The sequence below is a fragment of the Neolamprologus brichardi genome, chromosome 19, assembly GCF_056152115.1.
Source record: "Neolamprologus brichardi isolate AB-2024 chromosome 19, ASM5615211v1, whole genome shotgun sequence".
Classification (NCBI taxonomy): Eukaryota; Metazoa; Chordata; class Actinopteri; order Cichliformes; family Cichlidae; genus Neolamprologus; species Neolamprologus brichardi.
Window position 1 is genome coordinate 9,131,836 of NC_142122.1, and position 21,943 is coordinate 9,153,778.

Consider the following 21,943-nt stretch of genomic DNA (forward strand, 5'->3'; position numbering starts at 1 on the left):
AAACAAGGGCATGGTTATGGATACACACCGTCAATAAGCACACTACTCAGGGCTGTGATAAAAGTCACTTAATGCTGCAGTATATGAGCTAAAGACATTCAAACATCCATCGGTGCATCCATTTCACTTAGGCTATAATAATGAGAAACACGTAAACACAAAAAAGTGCACAGGTCAGAGTGTTCAAGCAAAAGAGCTACATTTCACTGCATAATTCAATTCAAAATCCTTTTTTCCATAAACAAATCCACCAGTGAGCCAACTTCCATCATCCACTCCATGTTTCTACATGAGCCATAGCTGGCACAGAGCTGCTGTTGTAGTGGACATCATTACAAATAACACACAAGCACAGGTACACACATATACACGCACACTTGGCAAGACCGGCATTAGCAGCAGAGAGTGTGTGTTTGTGATCTTGCTGAGGGATTGTGGAGAGATCAAGCAGACCCCCTCCCGAGCAGCGATACAACCTTATGCTGACAGAAACGAGCATGACAAGTTGTAATCCTCTGTGATTAAATTTGCTGTGTGTACAAACCTGTTTGTTTGCATGTAGACTGTAGAGTCAGAGGGTGTGTGTGTGTGTATGTGTATGGCTTTAGTGTTGCTCCTAATGGGGGGACAGCTGGTGTGTGTAGAGAAGACTCACAAGACTCGGGCAAGAAGAGCAAAAAGTCATAGATCACTTCCACCGAACAGATGTTATACACTTTTAGCTAGATTGTATAAGCTTGTATGCATGCATGTGAGTGTGTGAAAGCCTGTTTGCATCAGGGAATTTTTTTCCCAGACTACACACAAAAAAAAGAGAATTTTAAGAGTTTTGTGAGTTATCGTTTTAAACTACAGTATATTATCCTGTTTTTCTGAATTAACAAGATAATCATCTCATCTGTTTCTTTCTGCTGACCCAGTTCAGGGTCACAGACAACATTCACACTTACAGCCAATACAGCCTTTATTTTAGTTAAGCTAACCCATGTATGTCTTCGGACTGTGGGAAGAAGATCGGATACCCGGGGAGAACCACGTAAACATGGGAAGAACTCTACAAACTCAACCAGATTGATTGTGTGAATCTGTTAAGTTTAAACTGAGCTTATCTGAGTCCTGTAAATATTAATTAATCCAGTGTACTCCTGTCTCCACACTGTTGGAGTCACATGCAGGCTTGCAGTAAAGATCACTGTCCTTGATCGAGCGCCATGTCCTTGTGATTAAAGCGGGCGAGCCTTAACAGGATTACGCTCAGCCAGGACAATCCCTCCTGCTGCTGCTGCTGGCCGACATCCTCCAACACCGTCACGTCTACTAACAAATCAGCTCACACTCTCACTGCATCGGCTGACTGTCTCTCTAAATTCCACCTGCACACTTGACACAGAAGCTCTGATTTGAATATATTCAATCATTCATCTGCATTTTTTCTCGGTGGAGATATTACAACACAGTGGGAAATAAATCCATGAAAAAAAGCAAAAACGTGCTTATTTTATCATATATGTTGGTAAACTGAACCTTTATGATCAGAGTCTGAATAACAATTGCTGCTCATACAGCGGGACATGTATAATATTGAAGTGGCTGCCGTGAGAGCGTGGAAATCCATGTTTATTTAAGCCTGCAATAACTGATCTGTCACGTGGGACTTGCCAGCTGTGACCAGCTGCTATGACAGCGGTGCGAGTTCATCAAAACACAAAAGTTAACCTCTAACAATGAGCTGAAACCTGCTGTAAAACACTGTAAAGGATTCAGCTTCAGAATGACTATTAGGTAATACATACACTGCAACAATCCCCAGAGTAAAAATGTTGGGTCTAAGTGGTGAGAGATTCTAACTGTACAGAAACTACAGGAAAAAATCTCATTTACTATCTCACAGAAGTAAAACAAATAGAACTAACAATATTTGAGGAACAAAGCATGCTGTGGACCTTCCTGTTTCAAAACTGTAGCAGCTGTTGTGTTAATTGTCTGAAACTGGTAACAATGGCACCCATTTGAGCACAGCAACTGGAGAAGTCAGCTAATTGGAGGCTCACTGGCTCACAGTCAGACTGAGTCGAAACTAAGAGCCACAAACTGGAACCAAAGTGTGTTTGAGACTGGTTCACATGATAATTAATACTGGGAATTAAAATCCAAAACAGGGAAGAGATTAAGAGTGTAGCTTAAGAACCCTTTGTTCACTCTGAACCCTGCTGGTACAGCCAAGGTGCAGGTAGACTGGCAGCAGGAGACGAGGGATAAATGAGGCATTAGTGGGCTACAGAGCTCCCGCTGCTCCTGCCACTGAGACACTACTGTTTAGATGTCTGGCCAGCTTTGACACCTCCGAGTACGAATGCACGTGTGAGGGTGTTAGTACACCGTGGATATAGGTCGCCGTGCTGTTCCCACAGACAGAGGATCCATGTGGTGGTAATTACAGAAGGCACCGGCGACATGAGCTCGTGAAATTTCTCAGCCCGATGCTGACAAAGGGGAATAATTACTAAAGTGTGGTTATCCGATAATTCCACAGCCACATAAACCACACCAGCCACTTTTTACGGTGATATTAAACCAATTCAACTCCAATTTTCAAAATGAATGAATTAAACTGATTCTGCTAGTTCTCTTTCCAGGCTGTTACTCGTGTGTTTCTCCAGCTCACTTCTGCTACAGCTGTTGTTTACGTTCACATTTTTTCATATTTGCCTCAGACATATAAAAAGCAGCCACCCGTCATTAAGTTTCTGATTTCCTGTGAGCATTACAAACCTAAAAGGCCACTCGTTTCTTCTGAAATTATTCCCTCCTACAATTTTCCAGTAATTTGGATTCTCGACTGGTTGGTATTTTCAGCACACACGCTGATACATGCATAACTGCCTTCCGGCATCAAAGTCAGGATTTTAGAAATATAAGAAGGAACAGTAAAAAAAAAAAAAAAAAAGCGACTATAAGAACTAGTCCATTTAAAGTTTACCATTTACTTTACGCTGTCTTCCTTCTGTAATCTCTCCTGACGTCCTCTGTACATATTGATGAATTGAACCAAAATCATTTGAATTAATTCAGACCTACTGACACTGATTTACAGTTCAAGTGTTATACAATTTGGTACATCTCAGCTTTTTCTCCTTGTTTTCCTTTATTTTGAAAGCCAGGCTCCCACTGAGACAGTAGATGATCAGTTGAAGGGCCTGATGCATCTCTTGTGTGCTACGTCAGGTCTTTGCAGGCCTTTTGTCCTCCACTTGTTCAGTTTCCTCACTTTTTATGGACACTCTGCACGGCAGCCCCTGAGGCTACTAAAGCAAAAACACTGTATTATGCAGTCAGATTTTACAGTAAGCTAAATTTACAACGTCTGACTGTGTTTGCATGTCCTGAAACGTTTTCCACAGCAGCTTTCACAGGGAAGGTGAACTATAGAATTATAATTCATGCCGGTCAGTGTTTCCGTGAAAGTAGCTTCAAAGTTACTCCACATAAACAAGTAAATGAATAAATTAAGAAAAATCGAAATAATAATGTGCACCATTAGTCCAAATATAAAATCTAAGTTCTCAGAAACAAGCAAATTTAGCTTTCATATTATATTCATATTTATTTCCATTTTCAGTTTCTTTGTTTTGTTTGCTTCAAATAATTTTTTTATAATAATAATAATAATGGATTGCATTTATATAGTGCTTTTCGGGGCCCTCAAAGCACTGTACAATTCCACTATTCATTCACACTCACACACTGGTGGAGGCAAGCTACAGTTGTAGCTACAGCTGCCCTGGGGCAGACTGACAGAAGCGAGGCTGCCATATCGCGCCATCGGCCCCTCTGGCCATCACCAGTAGGCGGTAGGTGAAGTGTCTTGCCCAAGGACACAACGATCGAGACTGTCCGAGCCGGGGCTCGAACCAGCAACCTTCCAGTTACAAGACGAACTGCCAACACTTGAGCCACGATCGCCCCATTTTTACAGTTTTCTTTTTTGGGGTAGGTGGGTGGGGGTTGCCATGGAGACAGCAGAAACAAGCCGTAAACTCAGAATTAACATACTTTTTTTAACAGTTTTCTATTTTGTACATACAAAAGGCACAGAGCAACATCTATTCAGCATTCATCTGAAGCCTTTCTGAGCAGCAGTTCAGATACAAAAAGAACAAAACTCACGGTCAGAGCTGAAGTCATCTATCAGGATTATTTCTTGAATCAAAGATGGCGGACTTCGCATCAGGACACTGAGCGGGAAAAGAAAATAAGATAAGACTTGATCCCATGGCAGGGGAATTTGTGCTGTGATAGAAGAAGATTAGAGCAAGCACACAAGTTGGTGTCATTTCTCTTGTCTAATTGGGCCACTTGCGTCATTACCTTTTAATGGTGCGAAGAAGAGTAGAGCGCGCCTCGTTGTGAAAAGTGATGACGATACTTGTGGAGGGAAGGTCTGTGTCATAAGTCAGAGCTGCACACCTGCACGCAGGGGTGAGAAAGTCACTTGTGGTAACTCATACAAACCTGGACGTCTTGTATTCACACACAAACATGCTGGACACAGTTTCAGACACATGCGATTGGCCGAGGTGCCCCGCGGAGTCGTCTCTGCATTGTTGCTGTAGTGACATAGAAATATCCAGTTGCCCAGCAACATTCGCACAGATATCTGACCCTCAGTTTTAATCTGCTACCTGTTGCTGGGCGCATTGAGCCTAGGTTATAAGGTATGAAATTCAAATATCACACACCACAACGAAACAGGAAAATAAAGGCAACAATATACATTCACTAAGGAGTCATTATTACAAGATTAACAATCACTGCACGATTGCAGCGTTTGTTTAATTAGTAAGTCGTACGGGTATGTTCACATATGAGACGTGCTGCCATTTGATATAATTACATATGAGACTTTGATGCAATTTTGTAATGAAAAATAAATCAACAGCAGCTTATAATAGGAACAGAAAATTAAACTGGGACTATTATAGCATGCAGAACCATTATCAGAAATAAAATGAAACATTTTTATAAAAATAGTTTGGATGTTCTCTTTATAGAAACAAATGTTACAATCCTCGTGAAAACCCTCTGAGGAAAAAACAGTTTGCACCAATGACTTTAGAAAACATTCATTGGTTTGTGCAGTGATGTACTGTAAAAGCTGTTACAATGTATCATCAAGTCTTATTACCTTCGTTTAGCATGCTGTCAATGTATAGAAATTTAAAACGAGGGCTAAAATACTGAAGCAACCCATGAGAGTGGTCAGAGACTCACTGGAATATCCATATGTCATATTCAAATATTTAAATTTGGAAGTGTGAAGATTTTCTATTCCACTTATGTTGTGGTTCGCAGTGTTTGTGGGGCAAGAGCAGCACTTGGGTTTTATTTAGCACTTGGCCATCATGATCAAGACTCCTGTAGTGATTATTCTCAAAGGAAATTCTCTGGCCAGTGATTATTTTTAGTGTTTGTTTCTGTTATTTAAACGTTGAATACAGCAGAATTTCTGAAATCACAAGAAGTACGGAGGGCAGAGACAAAAGCTTGATTTTTTTTCATAGTTAAAATAGACGCTTTGAGTGAATTTCTCCACTTTAGTAGGATTTTACATGATTTCACAGGTCAAAGCCTCTTAGGCCGGCCGTCCCTTTCAAACAAAGGTTTAAACAGTAGGTGGGTAAAGACTGTCTGCTCACATACAAACCAAGAACCTGTTCAACATAAGAAGTGCATTGTTAAAGATATGTATCTAAAATACTGAAAAAATATTTTAAATAATAAGCTAATTGTTGATAAATAAACAGCTGGCAGTATTATACTGTACAGCTCATACTGTTTAGAGGTTATATTTTCTCCACCTACACTCTAAACAGCAGTTTCATCCAGTGAAACTAGCTTTCACAAGTTTACTGTAATTTAACAGGAGAACCACTTGTTTAATTATATATTATATAATTATATATATGCATGTATAATAACCTTTTACCTGCTTTCAGCCGAGCTCGCACTTTGTTTATTGCCTATTGTCCTCTTCTGTTTATGACTCACTTGTGTTGTTTCCTGCAATTTTATGCTTCAGTGTAACAGTGAACAGAACGCGGCTTTAAAAAGGAGCAACCTGCTCTGCATAAATAAAGGTTGAATAAAAAAATAACTTTCAGTTGGCAGCCATTCAGCTGCATTTTCCAGTTATAGAAGAAGCCCAACAATCACGGATAAGGGGATTTTAGAGCAATCTGGATAAAAAAACAAAACTCCAAAGAGGCAAAATATCTTTTGAGAAAAACTAAAGGTTTGTTTTACTTCAACTCAAATTGTATCTTTAAACATGACGCTGCAAACAAAGACTGGAGGAGACATTATGCACACTGAGAAAAAGGTTCCTTGGAGCCGCGAGTTAAAATGCAAACCTGTATGACCTGCTTTTGTAGCAGTGCTTGTAGTGACCACTCCACTTTAAAAAGAAATTCGAAATATTCTAAGTTACTGAGTGCACTAAAACCCAAGGCCTCTAAACTAAGCAAAGAAAATGTGTTGGAAGATTCATTCTTGATCTTTTGATCTTTAACACAGCAGAAGGCAAAAAGTTTCAACACAAGGTCCAATGTCTTCAGCAAAACATTAAATCTGATCTTTCTTTCTTTCCTACAAGATTAGTCTCCGATCCACTTGTGCAGGTCAGAGGAGGCAGACAGTACCTGGACTAACCCCGCTCACCTGTAGTGTCGAGTGTCTCGTATGGCTCGCTCGCTGCCCAGCCGGTCGCTCTCCTGCAGGTTGAAGGCATGGTCCTTGTACGGGTCGTCGCCCAGTTTCAGCTGCTTTGCTGCTAAGTAAGCCTTCTCATCGAAGCTGCCCAGCAGCTGGCCCTGCTGCTCGGCCCGAGGGGGCTGGGTCACCTGCACAAAATGATGAAAGCTGGATTCAAATACTAAGAAAAACAAGGATTATTGTGAATGACTTATACTCAAACTCCACTCGCTCAGTGCCTTTTATCAACAATCAGCACCTATAATTCCTTTGAAAGTGACACACAAAGGGAACTGTCTGTCTTAACAAACTCTACAAGACACCTGTCTGCCTTTGGGAATAATTTGGGATCCAGTATCCTCCTCAAGAGAGAGAAAGAGAAAAAACAACTCTGACATCTCTGAAGATTAAAAAAGCTTATCTGATATTTGTAAGCCCTTACACTCTGCTAACTAAACATCTCACATTCTTGTTTTTTTAAATGTGACTTTGTAATATCTGTTCAGGGACATCCCCCCAAAACCCTCTTGGCAATCTCTGGCATATTTCCTGCCATAATTATTAATGTGCAGCGTCCCTGCTAAATAAGGCAAAAAATAAATAAATTGCTTTAACTTTTAATCCAATGTGAAGAAAAGTACGAGCCAAGTGATTAAAATGTAAATGCTATTTTCTTATTCAGGTCATCGTGTCAGTGCTAACAGGGCAAAACGGGATGGGCACTCATCAAATCGGAATACATAGTCTATAAATCCTCAGTAATTAATGGATTTTCCCCGCAAGGAGCTTTAACACTCTCTGGCAGCCTGGGTGAGTGGGAGGTTAAAATAGCTGATGAATACATAAAGGGAGATGAGAGCAACGCTCATTAGAGATGCAACGGCAAAATGGACAGAGACAGAAAGGCAGCGGTTTTATACTGCGCCGCTTTATTAAAGGTCGGTGTAAGTAGGGAGATTTAGAGAAAGCTCCTGAAAAGGTTCAGGTAAGACTGACCTCATTTTCAGTCACCCCAGAGGAGCAGTATGACCCCGCAAGCCTCAAGGATTCATGCTCAAATATATCTGCGCTGCACAGCTAGAGAGAAAGCCAGCTGAAGGGCACACTTACTATAGCAGCGAGACCTCTAGTTTCAAGGCTGTAATGTATATTTTTCAACAGTGGACCAGGTGATGATGAAGCTCAAAATCTGACTTTTCAGTTTACCGCCTTTTAGCTCATTGTTTTGGTTTTTATTTGGTGGTTAATGGTGGGAATTCGAGGAGCAGCAGCCTTAAGCAAAGGCTCTCTGACAAATATTGCATCAGCAACATGAAACAAACTAAACAAATCGCATCCAGCAGGTGGAAATAGTCACGCTGACATTATTCAGAATCAATGCTAATGTCACTTAATGCCTGGTGGAGGAATCTGTGCATGTGGGATTAGATTGGGCCAGCTAGCAGCTAGTACATACATTAGCTCATGAACTTGAGCTCTTTAGACTTCTTGGGATTTCTTTAAAAACTACACTAATTTATTTTGACAAATGCATACAGTGGTGACAGCATATTTCTGATAGATCAGCACAAAATACGGGTTTATGTTATTGAAATAAAAGCAAAATGTAGCCTGAATTTGCAAAGTTTAGACATTAGAGCTTACATAATATATAAAATAGGTCTAAATTATAGTCTATAAGCTTACTCGTTATATTTTATATGATAGTCATTTTTTATCATTCAGAAAATTGCTGAGTTATGATGTTTTTTCTACGAAAGAAAAACAAAAATCAAAAATACGTAAAATACTAAGTCTCATTCTCTTGTATATACCAAATTGAAAGCTGTAAACATGAGCTGAGTACATAATTTAATGAAATCCACTTCAATCAGTTAATCATTAAAGTGATAACCAAGCTGTTTGGCCTCACTCTATGCATCAAGTACATTTCACTGATAAGGACATATAATCTTCTATCTTCTTTACATCTACTTGCTAATTAGATGTAGATAGATTTCTAATAAAATTACTCGTCTGTATGCAAAACAGGATTAATCCTAATCCTAATTTCAGAAGCCATTTACAGATGGCAATATTTGAGGAAAACACCAAACAAAGCCCGGCAGCTTTAGCTTTGAAACAGTAACAGCTTCAACAAATCTAATCTGTTTGGCTCGATCGATTGGCAAACCAGATTAACTGCAGCCAATTACAGAAAAATTAAATTTTAAATTTCTTTGGCTGTTATTGTAACATTTTCTAGCCCTGTAACCTGATGCTTGTTACACAGAGAGATACATGAGAATTTATTTAGCTATTATTTATTTTTACGTATTTGATTGATGTCGAGCAAATTGAAATCAATTTTTCCAGGATGACAAAAACCAAACACAAATCCAATAAAATACCCAACTGAATGACATTTAAACTGTAATTATATGTGTTTTTCATCTAATTTAATCAAGGTTGATTAAGTATACCAGATTTCTTTAGATGAAAATATAGAGGTGTGATAATTATGCTCATTCAGCAGATTCTGCTCAATTTACAATCATTTTAAACAAGAACAGTTCTGGCTTTTTAGAGCTAAGCTACTCTATGTAAAGCAGGCTCTTAAGGCCCAAACTGTTATTATTTGTGAATGTAAACAAGCTGTCCATTAGCAGTCTCTAAATCATCTCGGAGGGGACACAATCGGGGCTACGGGCCTATATTTATCACTGCTATTAATTTATCTTTTCAGGCTAGAGCCAAGCCTGAGATAACAGAGTCAGGCCATGGACTAGAAAATCTGCAAAACAAGTGGGATAGTTTAATAACTATATGTTACATGTGAAATTCATTATTATGTTAAGTTCTTCTACCATAACGTGATATTTTGACTGTTTTTTATCTTTGCGTTGTTCTGATTTCTTTCCAGAATCCCTCTGTAAATATCATCATGACTAAATATTAAAAGCTACAAAAAATGGTACAGAGGGGATATTAAGATATAAATAACAGAAGGCGCTTTGAGGCTTGGTCCACTGAATTAAACATGAGCTTAGTCTGGAAGATGAACACATGTCCGCTCTTTCAGGCTGAGTTAAAAGACTCAACAAGTCACATACAAGTGCAATCTGCCTGATTGCCCGGAGACGCAGCCCTGCTGTGGCTGTGGTAACAGATGAGTCCACAGAACATCTATGTAGGTGTTTATACTAATTTGAATATATTTTATTTCACCCCATGTGTGAAGCACTTTGTGTGTTTTTAAAAGTGCTACGTAAATGAAATTATTATTATTACTGTCAAGCAGCTATCTTAATTAGTTTTCATCATCAGCAAAACTGGTTCTTTTCTCTAAAGAGTATTTTTGGTCATTTAAAAAAACAGACGTGCACATTTGGTATACGTTTGGAGACTGACGTCTAACAGGGATTTATTTAAAATGAAAAGACACAATGCCAAGGGAAGGTAGTTTCAAGTCGAGCAAGACAGATACGTCCATAAACACTCTGTGAACAACAGCAATGAGCCACCTACATATTAGGCCTAGATCCTGCTCTGCAACTTTACATGGTCTGCCTCCTTTAGTAATAATACCACTTACAGTTGATCTTGGAATATCTAGGAGAAAGAAATTTCACAGTCTGACTTATTATAACAGTGGTTTTGTATGACAGCACCACACACACAGCTCTTTAGAACGACCCAGTCTTTCACAAATGTTTGTAAAGGCTACGTGCTTAAATTTATACGCCTGTGGCAATGGGACTGAACACAGACTAGTTCAAAGACTAAGAGGTGTGGCCCAACACTTTCATCCATATAGCTAATGTGTATTGATATACAAATTTTCTTTTCAGAGAAAGATGGGTGGGTAAATTTAGAAATTATATCCCAGTGTAGGTGTCGGCTCATCAAAGATTCTATAAGAACACATGAATTTGGAATAATTATAGAGCTGTTTCTGCTTTAGTCATTTCATCTTATTTGGGTTAAGTCAGTTAGGAAAAAAATATGCTCTGCATTTCTTTAGGACATACCAGGATCAAACAGGCTTTATACTACAGGCAATCAAATTTAAACAAACCACGCACACTTTGCAGATTAGATGGGTTTTGGAGTTAAAACTCTTGATAAATAAGAAAAAAGGAGGTTTTTTAAAAAAACATTTGCTTGGAATGCTGCTTATTTTTGCAATGTTTATCCGGGTTTTAAAAGCTTTTGTGTTTGGGTAGTGGAAGTTGCCAAACTACAAAGCATTAGTTGAGCTTTGTACTCTCACAAAGTCTTCGAGTTATGTATGCATCACTGTAATGGAATATGTAGTTAATCCTAGCTCAGACGAGATTGTTAACAGCACAGTTCTCTCATGAAGTGTATGTCAGAAATAATGTTTGACAAAAAAAAAAAGTCTGGGCACCCAGACCAGCAGTCTGAGCCGGTTCCAGGTACTGACAACTTCTTATTATCAAATCATACATTAATAATGTTAGTAACCAAAAAAATAAAATAGTAGGGGGGAAACGTGTTGCAAGAAAAATGACAAAGTAATTGGCTGATGTGGCTCTGCGATGACATGATATGAGGGGAGCTGTGCAGGTCGGCGAGGCTGTCAGTTACTGTGAACGCTAAAATCAAATTAGACGATGAAAAATGCTCATGCACTTGGTTACTGTAGCAAAACAAAAGCAATACTGGGAAACTGGAGGCTCAGTGGGAGACATATGGAGGAAAAAAGTGGAGACAGTGCCGACAGCTTTCAAAGATGATGTGTTAGTGATTCAAAAGCATTTAATGAACATTAGTGACAAAAAAGAGAAGCCTAAGAGGACGGAAGGAGGAGAGAATGACAAGAAAGAAGGATGGGAAGAAAGAAATTGTTAAGGAGGGAATACATGAAAAAGAAATAGATAGATGGTGGGGAAAAATAGATAACTAATGAAGAAGATAAAATAAAGATACAAAGGAAATAAGGAAAGAATGAAGAATGAGAGGAGAGATTGGGCAATAAAGGGAAAGACAAAGTGAAAAGAAAGGAAGGGAAAAATAAACAATTGGAAAGTCTGTAAGAAAGAAAGAAAGAAAGAAAGAAAGCCTTCCTCTGTACCAGCCTGCTCTTGTTGAACCGTGGGACCCTGCTGTGCCGAGCTGGCAGCCTGTGAGCTCCAGGTCAGATTACCAGGACAAACTACAGCTAGAAAATCTCAGTTTGGTGATAAAGGTGAACGACCCCGCTGAGCAAATCAAAGATTACAAACAGCAAAGGCTTCACTTTCAAAACTAAAGCATACAGACCAAAGAACAATCTGATTAGAAGTGAGGTCTGTTTATGGTTCAGCAGCAGTTTGCAGTTTATGGCATCAGCTTGTAAACTGTGACGGGGACATGATACACCTCGCTCTCTCCTCTGACTGCAGTCACACTGAGGGGTTTTTAAACTGATTCCATATTTGTTTGTGTGCATCCTCCGATCATCGCCATACTCTTGGCCAGTGTTCACACACTAATGCAAACCACAGCTTCCTCTCTTCTGCTCCAGAGGGCCTGCCTGCATAGATGCCACAACAACCCCACTGCTTGGTATTTGCCCCTGAATTAATAAATCCTGCGAACAACGCTTTAATAATTTGGCTGCTGCTGGAGCGAAACGCTTTGACATGTTGGCACACAACCCCAGCCACATCTGAGGCAATTTTATTGGTCTAGTAAATTGTGAAAGAGGCTCGAGTGTGCAGTATTTCCACATCAGTCCCTGTCTCCTTAAAACTGAACTGGATACACACACTTAAGTGATTTTTATATTTGCTTACTGGGTGGTAGTAGCATAGATATCTGAGGGAAAGTGCTTGGTTATGCCTTTGCCCTAAAAATATTCTATTAAGATTCACTTTTACTTTAAATTTTACACATAATCTCTTATTGTTTAAGCAAAAACCTTTCCACCTCCTGACAAGATTAAAAGGAGCTTTTAGTCATTTATATTGAGTCAATGACCTGTCAGTTATTCCCAGGATACCAGATTATTTTTCTGCACTGCTCTAAAAGCACAAGCTACAGGTCTTGTATCTCTTCACACTAAATGCAATAGAAAGCCTGCAGCCCGACTAGACTGGATATTCTAATCTGAGCTGGCATGTAGCCAGTTCCAGCTCTATACTGTTCAGATTGTGTCTGTAGGCTGTGTTGCAACCTGGTGGCTACTAAAAGTCAAGCCTGACGACCACCACACCTACAGTCTCGGTATTTTTCCTCCTTCCCCCAGACAACAGCAGGCGAATACAGACATGACCTGACTGAAACAGGCCCTCTAATGACAGAATGCCCGACCTGGGAGTCCGTGTTTTTCACCTCACATTTGCAATCCGGGAAAAGTCGCAGCATAATGTGGTTTACTAGGCGTTTGCGCACGACGCACGAGACTTACGGAAAGCCTCTTACGGGTACTTGAGGTTCCCTGGCGTCGGGTGTGCAGCTCAGAAAGGCGGGGAAACACAACAAAATAGGGCTGCACGGCAGGCTGTAGATTGCTCTGCAGGTTGCGTGCACCTGACGAGGTTGAAGTCGGCGCTCAAGCCTGCAGCCTACACGTCCAGTCAAACTGTGACACTTACAGCTGTGCAGCACCACCTCCACCTCCATCCTCATCATCCCTGGGTTCGCGCACACACATGCACATCAACATGCAGCACACACTCTCCTGCAGCTCGGCGCCTCCAGCAACAGCGCCGCTCTCATCCCCCCTTTCCTCTTTATCCCTCACAGCCGTGCTCACTCACTATCAGCGGGATGGTCCTGTCATCCCGGTGAATCTCCAGTCGACCGGGGATCACCTTCTGCCCGTGGCCCCTGCCGCGAGTCTGCGAAGCCGATGACGACGGCGACGACTGGGGCTTGTTGTCCTGCCACAGGTAATAAAACGTCCCTAAGATCCATGCAACGGTCAGAATCGCGATGGCGTTGGCCCGTATCCTTCGCATGGTGAGCCCATACGGAGGGCTCCGCAGCCTGGCAGGTTCAGGTCCGTGCGCCGTGGAAGGTACAGCCTCCCACGCCGGTGATGGGTCGAACCGCAGCGCAGACAGACAGCCTCTCTGTCTCTGCGCGTACAGCCGCTTCTACCGGAGCGATGCCTCTCTGCTGGGATTTGCGCACTGACAGAGCCACGGTCCTAGCGCCGAGTCATATCATCTCACCACTCTCAAACACTCGCGCGCGCTCACGCACGCTCACGCGTTATCCATCCGCTGGCTGTGATGAGGGGAGCGCGTCCAATCTACGATGAGCAGCTGACACGCAAGCTTGGGTGCAGATCATTGGGGGAAACAAAGGAAAGACTCAGATGAGAGATTTTCACTTCTGGCTCTTTCAAGCTTTAATTCGCGGTGATCTTTTTAGTTTTTACTCCCTTTGCGCGTCACTGAAGCAACGCTGGTTGGTTTTACCTACATGAACATCACCTCTTTCCCTTTAAACCCAAAAGCAGCTCCCCTTGTTTGTATAATAGCCAAAGCATTAAGGGTGTAGGGTAGCTAAGTCGACCTCCACCCAATGCTTCAGAACGGCATTTGGAACAGATTCGAGGAGCTGTCTCGTTGTACTTCGAGCTTCCGAAGGTAGTTTTCAGAGGCAAATATTTTACTTTTAGCCTTTAAAGTTGATTCGTTTAAATAACACGAGGCATTTTTGGAGGTTCAGCATCCTGAAGAAGAAAATCAGAGGTGAAATAGAAAATGTTGGGTTGTAACTAAATGTGTTTATGAGTCTTTATTACAATACAAAAATAATTAAATGCTCATCACATTCACAGAAATGTTTGGATGTCTTTTTCTTATCTGTTTATAGTATTATAAAACGAAGAAAAACAGCAAGTTTCGTTTTATAAAAAAACTACAAATGAGCAATTCATTTGCATTATTTAATTCATCTACCAATCAATAAACCGATTATTAAAGCTGGGGTAAGTTGGGTTTTAAGAGGAAAATCAATAATAACCTTTCAGCTGATTATAATTCAGCAGTCTGAGAGAGAACTGGGCTGCTTTACCTCAGTGGGCTTTCAGGCTTTTATGACAGGAGACTTTTGGAGACATTTTCAGGATAAAACAAAACTCTTATTAGAACAAAGTGGGGTTGAGCAATAGTTAAGCAGTGGGTTTTCATCTGGTCCCCTTTACTTGCTATTTTTCAGTAGATGTGAAGCACATGCAAATGACCATCTGGTGGGCATTGCTTAGAACAAAGATGGGAGAGCTGTAGGAAAAGCCGCAGTTGTGTTTTTGTCTTTTTTCCACATCTCCGTCTTCACATCACTTTGCATCACTTCAGTTCAATCCAGGTTTATTTATACAGGGCCAATTCCCAACAACAGTCGCCTGAAAGTGCTTTATACTATAAAGACCCTACTGTATTTGAGGAAAATCCCTGCACTTAAACAATCCTCTGTGAGCCAACACTTTGCGACGACGGGAAGGAAAAAAAATCTCTTTTAACAGGAGGCACGCTGCTATATAAACACAGCGACTGAAAAGTGCTCAGTGTGTCATATGACATCCTGCAGCAGCCTGAACCTATGACATCATAATTAACTGATTGTTCAGGGTCACTTAATCCTGGTTTAAGCTTTATCAAAAAGGAAAGTTTTGAGTCCAATCTTAAACATATCTCTATTTAGCTGTCTATGTGTGATTGCACTGTCTCTTATGGGTCCAACACTCATGACAAATGGCAACTTATTGATCAAGCATGGTGTCCAACCATGCAGATAATTAAGTTTTGTCCCTGCAATTTATAATGGAGGTCAGTGTAGTTTAATCTGTGGTGTGCAAAGCATGGAAAAAAACTTCATCTTCTTCTATTCCAGCAACAGTGGTTCTCTTATTTCTTAATTTGCTAATGTAATTGGATTAGTTTCTTATGCACAGAGATATGAATCAAAACTGAAATGAAATGCTGGACAAATAAAACCAGAACTGAACCAGCTACACATAATGAGAAAAAATTCATTCACTTAAATATATTGACCCTTTTAATTTCTTCAGTACAACATCTGCTTCATCCTGAATCTAAATAAAACCTGCTGCAACATTTTTCCTCATTGCACAGGTAGGCTCATTAGTCTACCTATGCATTTTAAATAACACTTCTAAATTTGGAGCCTCTAGCTCTCACCGAGTAAATTAAGCAATGCAGCTAAACCGATCACGAAGACAAAGGAAGACTTTGTAGCAGCATGAATATTTAACTCTTGATTTGCACAGATGACCTTTGCAACTATGACATATTCCGTGTGCGAATAAATCAGAGGCGTAAGAAAAAGTCAGAATACATTAGCCTGAGAGGACCCCTCTCCAAAATCCGTAACAACCTTTAAACGGCCTCAGACACCAGCGAAGAAATCAGAGCAGCGCAATAACGCCCCAGAGGCATAACAGAGCTGAGGAGGCTGAAATTTCTCATCTTATTCCCTCTCTGCTACAAGAAACAGAAAAAAAACAGCCCACAATATGAGCTCATCCAGCCCCACCTAACAGAAAATGCTATGCGTGCGACGTCCTCACAAAGCTAGGCCCACCGCTACAACATTGGGAATCAGGAATGCCGAGTTTTCCTTGACAGAAGAAGATAAAGAAATGTGATCCAGCAACGGTGGAGGGAAGGCAACGAGGAGCCAAATGAAATCAATAAATGGAACACAAACCCGTCTGCAGCTGTGCACTGTTATGTTTTTAATTGGTGATGCATTCAAGCAATTATTTTGTGATGAAGCACGCTCAGAAATGCCAACAGGCTTACTTTTCTCTGTTATTTCCGGTGTTTAATAGAACCACTTTCTAATGAGTTTATAACTCCTGTGGCTTTAAATTTGTAAAAAGCTAATTACATGCTTTTTGCATCAGTTATAAGCGTGGGTGAGAGCTTGTAAAAAAAAAAAAAAAAAAAAGAACTCCCTTTACCACTATGGTGTATGGTCATTTCACGAGGAACACAGACAGTTGGTTGCACTGATCGCCAATTAACATAAGGTATCTTTGGACCGTGGGTGGATGCCAGAATACCAGGGCAGCCACAGGGAAAGCTTGCCAACACCAAGCAGAAAGGCCTCAGTCGGGAGGTGGAATCTAACCCAGAACTTCTTTCCTGTGAGGCTGAATCAAATTATTAAGTATTTATCAATAGATCATCATATACAAATGCACAATCATTAAACAGAAAGGATAAATGCTAAACAAAGGATTTACAACCTGGCAACCCAAACCTGGTTGTTATTGAAGAGAAAGCATGCAAGGTCAAATTAAAGTTGACGTATCATAACAAAATAACAGCAGGTCACTGAGTAATCCCATAAAGCTACTTTTGGCTGCTCCCTTATTCACAAGGGGTCACCACAGTGGGCAGCTCCGCATGTCTGGTTTTCACGCCGGATGCCCTTCCTGATGCAACCCCGAAGGGATTTGTGTCTCTTCCAGGATCACCCCGGGGATCTTTTGGTTGTAAACATGCCAACCACTACACTACGAAGCCAGTTACAGCATAAATTCAGAAACAAAAAAGAGCATGGATTCGACCTGTGCATTGATTTTTCAATATTTATTGAGTGAGTAAAAGACTGGCAGCAGCCTCAACCAGTAGCCATCATAGGCCCCTTATTTTCTTCCAAGTGTCTTTTTCATTATTTATTCCCTTTCTTCCATCCCTTTACTGAGAGACCCATCAGGCAGCGAGTTCTGCCCTGCATCCAGGCTGAGTATATAGAAAGGGAAGGTCACAGGGGTCAGAGCCACATCTGGCTCAAGGCTGGGAGATATTTGTCTTCATTCGTACAGACAGGGCTGCGCCTCTCGCGGCTCTGCTGTCACAGTTATCTTTGGGAAAGACAGTGACACCCCAAAGCAGGGAGGGAAAAGTCTACACATTGAGACAAGGAGAGGATAAAAGAAGATAAACACACACAGCAGCCATGGTGAGGTGTTGGTACTGCCAGCTTAGCTGGGAACACCGCACACTCTAACGTCTCATGGAATTTTCTTCTTACATGGGGCCTGGCAATCAAGCTCTTAACAGGCCTTTTAAAGGTGCAGAGAGGGAACCCTGGTTGCATGGGGGGCTGACAGCAGAGTAAACCTACTGCTAAAGTCAATATTGTCTCTCCTGAGATGTGTGGAAAGACAAAGCTCCACATTCCCACAACAGCTGTGGAAAAAAAAGAAGTGAAATGTACTGGGTGAGGAGCAGGTCCTAAAAGTTGACATCTAATGAGTCACGACTGATCAAGAATCAAGCCTGCAAGGACTCTGCTGTTTCCTAAAATCTCTACTAGCCGGAAGGTTTCCATACCTATTATGACCTCTGACCTCTTTGTCCTTGAGGAGGTTTAACAGAGTATTGCATGATGGGTGTCACACAAAACATATTTTGCATCACACTTTGCAGTGTGCTCTGTATGTGTGTTTATTGCAAACACAGCCACAGACTGTCACCAGCACTTTTAGTTCCGGTGAGAATCACTGTCGGCATTTCACACAACTTTGCCAGACCCCCCCCCCCCCCCCCACCCCAAAAAAAAAAAAAAAAAAAAAAACCAAGAAAAAAAAACCAAGCCTCTATGGAATTCCTCTATAATAATAGTGGAAACTCAGCCCACTCAACTGCCTCTCGGCTGTATCCGGTGATCATCGGGCTCTAAGAAATACAAGTTTAATCTTGCGTGTGTGTGTCTGTGCTTGTGTATATATTATGCAAATACAAAGTGTCAGAACACAAAGACAAAGCAGGAATTTATGCGAGCATCTGTCCTGATGCATATGGAGCAGGGTTTCAGCTTCTGGTGCTTCACCGAAGGCCAGAGGCAACTTTACCGAGTCTGCTCTGTATAACTGGAGTATTTTTACATCAGGCCATGTAAAATGCATCTTTTAAGCATAACTCAGGGTGGCAGGTCTTGTTTAGCACTTTCACCTCAGACCAAGAGGGTGACTGGTTTGCTCCTGATGGCCTGGTGGAGCTTCTTGTGTGGATATTGTTGACTCTTGGTTCTCTGGTTTCCTCTCCAAGTCCAAAGACATATATGTTAAGTTACTCTGTGACTCTAAATTGTCTATAGTGAGCGTAAAGTAACTGGCAAACTGTCTAGGGTGCACCTTACCTCTCACCCTATGACAGCTGGGATAGCTCCAGCACCCTTACAAGCATGGAAATGTTAAGCAATTGAAAAAAATAGATGGGTAGTATAAGAAGCACTCATTTTAGGCTTTAGAGGGGTATCTCAAACTGAAAGATTGCAGACTTCACTGTGCATTCAGCAGTCTTCAAACATCCATAGAAACTTCCGAGACCTCTGAGCGCACATCTAATAATTAAATGACAAAAGTTTCTGGCTTTACAAGGTAATGGTTCCAGGATTATACATGTCTCAGTGACAGTAGTTTTACAGCAAGACTCAGCTGAGAAATGAACTAATTTGTTTTATTGCTGAGAAAGGAGAAAGTCACAGTTTCCCTTCTCTTGTATATGAAGCTCGAGCCATGAGTGTGAAGCGTAGTTTGGCATAAAGTCTGCAACGCCAGAGAAAGAACAAGCCCAGCTCTATTCAAGGACAAAGGTAAGGTTAATTGTTTAACAAATCACACCTTGGTTTACACATTTGTCTGATATTAAAAGATCCCCGATTTGAGATACGGAGAAGACACTCTTATGAGTTATGTCAGGAAGGGTGGTGTGGTGACCCTTTGTGAATAAGCGAGCAGCTGAAAGGAGCTTTTAGGTTGCAGCATCCACCTTATAGTTCCTCTAAAGCTCACTGATAATAAGATTTTGCGTTTGGCTGGTTAATATTTAGAAAAACTGCTCAAAAATATAGCACAGCTTGGCTAGCTGTTTTCCACTCTTTAGTCTTTGTGCTAAGCTGATTGCACAGCCCCAAGTTTGAGATTGAAAGCTTGTTCTCGACTGAAAGTTAAAAAGAAGATCAATGAATTTCAAGTCTCAAGTCTGAGCAGTTAATTAAAAGTCCATCTGCTATAAAGAGCTTCATCTTCCAAACGGTTCTTCTCTCAAGGCCTTTCAGGCGCTCCAGTTTTGTTTAACTCTTAGGTTTTCAGTTCAGTTCCATTCAGTTTAATTTCTATAGCACCAAGTCACAACAGCAGTCACCTCACTGTGCTTTATACTGTAAGGTAAAGACCCTGAAATAATACAGAGAAAATCCCAACAATCAAATGACCCTCTCTGAGCAAGCACTTGGAAAAAGTGGGAAGGTAAACCTCCCATTTTACAGGAAGAAGCCTCCAGCAGAAGAGGTACCATTCTACTTTTAACTATTCTGTTAACCACAAGTAAGGTAGCAGTCTGAGAGCAAAGTGCTCTACTGGGGTGAAATGACTTCTTCAAGATATGATGCTGCTTGATTATTCAAGACCTTATTTGCAAGGAGAAAGACTTTTGACACTGATTCTGGATTTAACCTGGAGCCAATGAAGAGAAGCCAGTATGGGAGAAACATGCTCTCTCTTTTTAGTCTTAGGTCCAGCAGGATAGCTACATTGAGAGCTAAGTGGACAGTGTTGCATTTACTCAACATTTATATTAATGTTGAGTAATAATAAGAATCCAGTATGGGAAAAGATAATTAAAATCAGTTTAGTTCAGTGATGAAGAGAAAACCTTTGATTTTTGAGTTTGAGGAAACCCAGCAGTCTGACTTAAAGCCTACAGACCTCAAGATAGACTGTATATATCCCAGCAAATCAAACCCAAAAACCTAAAGCACCCAACTCAGAGTTTCTTTCCTTATGATGGAGTCCCTCTGCTACCAACTATCCTTACAACACTTTTCTTAATCAGCCATTCGATGAGAGCATATGCAGCTACTTTCCAAGCAGTGACGTCTGATGGAACAAAGCATCATTTGTGTTACTTTAATGCAAGTCACATCAGACGGGTGGAGCTCCAGGATACGGAGATTTGTGAGCAGGAAAGTACACTGACCTGATGTGCAGACATTGTTAGACTGTGTTACTTAAAGGTTATGTGAGCTACACCCCAACTAAACACATATTTGAAACACAATAAAGCTACGATCATATCGTTCACCGCTCAACTCCTGCTGTAGCTTAGCAGCCAGTCCATGGTGCTTTGAGCCAGCAGAGCACTTCTACAACCACCAAAATGTAAGTGTCAGTATTTTGTCGGCAGGGTGGGTGCATTTGGGATTCACCGAAGAAGAGAAAAAAGAAAAAGAAGAAAAAACGCCTGTACAAAATTTAATAGCAATTAAGTTACTGACATATTTAAATCTGAGACAAGCCTGTGCACCACGGTCCTAAAATCACTCGTCATATCTACACATTCAAGTCTTCCAAAAGAACCAAGGAGGTATTTTCTCTGTGCCAGCTGTGAAGAAAGTAAAGCAGATGTGGACTGGTTTAAACTGGGCACACAGCTTCCAACTGGAACATCTTTTCCATTCCCACGCTGCTGCAGCATTCCAAGACATGACACCATCCCAGCGCTGGTGTTATAAGCGCTCTTCATTTTTACAGTAGATTATTAGGGGCAAACGGGACATTACGGTGCTGCTGGATGCAGCAGACACACTTTTAAAAAAAGACAGAGCTACATTTTGGAGATTACTGAATTATTCAGTGCTTCTCTCAGCCTCACAGACACTGCTGTTTTCAAAGTCGCTGGGGACCTTCGTACTATGATGTCGGAGCTCTCCATATGCTCCAGTGATGCTTCTATCAGCCAAACATATTCTGCTGGTTTGGGCCCTGTTCTCAAGCTGGATCCTGTCTCCCTGCCCAGACGAGGAAGTCATCAGGATCCATCCAAGGCCCCGATGTAGAAAGCAGTTGGCAGACTTCACTGTTAGCGTGTGAGACTTACGGCGTTGCTGAGCAGTCGGGCTGTTGTGATTCTGTTACTCCAGCTGGCTTGGCTCAGTTTAGGAAGTCCATTAGCAGGACAAGTTACAGTGTGAGTATTCTCCGGTGCCCCGGCTCTGAGGATAATGGGCTTATCTGGGAAAGGACTTCCAGATGAGATGTGGATGGCTGACTGTTCGCAAACAGATAAGGAGAGGAGCTACTTTTCTTTATTTGTGAAAGCGGGAAGAGGAAGTGCTGTAAATTAAAAAACAACAACAACAACAACTAATAACTGATGAGCTCATTATCCAGTCTGCATGTTACCTGTATATCTATATTTATGACAGAAGATTTTTCTTA

The 21,943-nt window shown here is 41.1% G+C and overlaps 1 protein-coding gene across 1 annotated transcript in view; it reads right to left on the reverse strand.

Annotated features, from left to right (window-relative positions):
- galnt16 (UDP-N-acetyl-alpha-D-galactosamine:polypeptide N-acetylgalactosaminyltransferase 16) overlaps positions 1-13,923 on the reverse strand; it is a 36,799-nt gene extending 22,876 nt beyond the window's left edge. The window contains exons 1-4 of the mRNA XM_006798620.3: positions 13,497-13,923; positions 6,718-6,899; positions 4,369-4,467; positions 4,168-4,235 (exon numbers count right to left, since the gene is read on the reverse strand). Coding sequence (XP_006798683.1) covers positions 4,168-4,235; positions 4,369-4,467; positions 6,718-6,899; positions 13,497-13,697 — 550 coding nt within the window. The 5' untranslated portion in view covers positions 13,698-13,923. The remainder of the gene's footprint in view (positions 1-4,167; positions 4,236-4,368; positions 4,468-6,717; positions 6,900-13,496) is intronic.
- Positions 13,924-21,943: the final 8,020 nt, after the last annotated feature.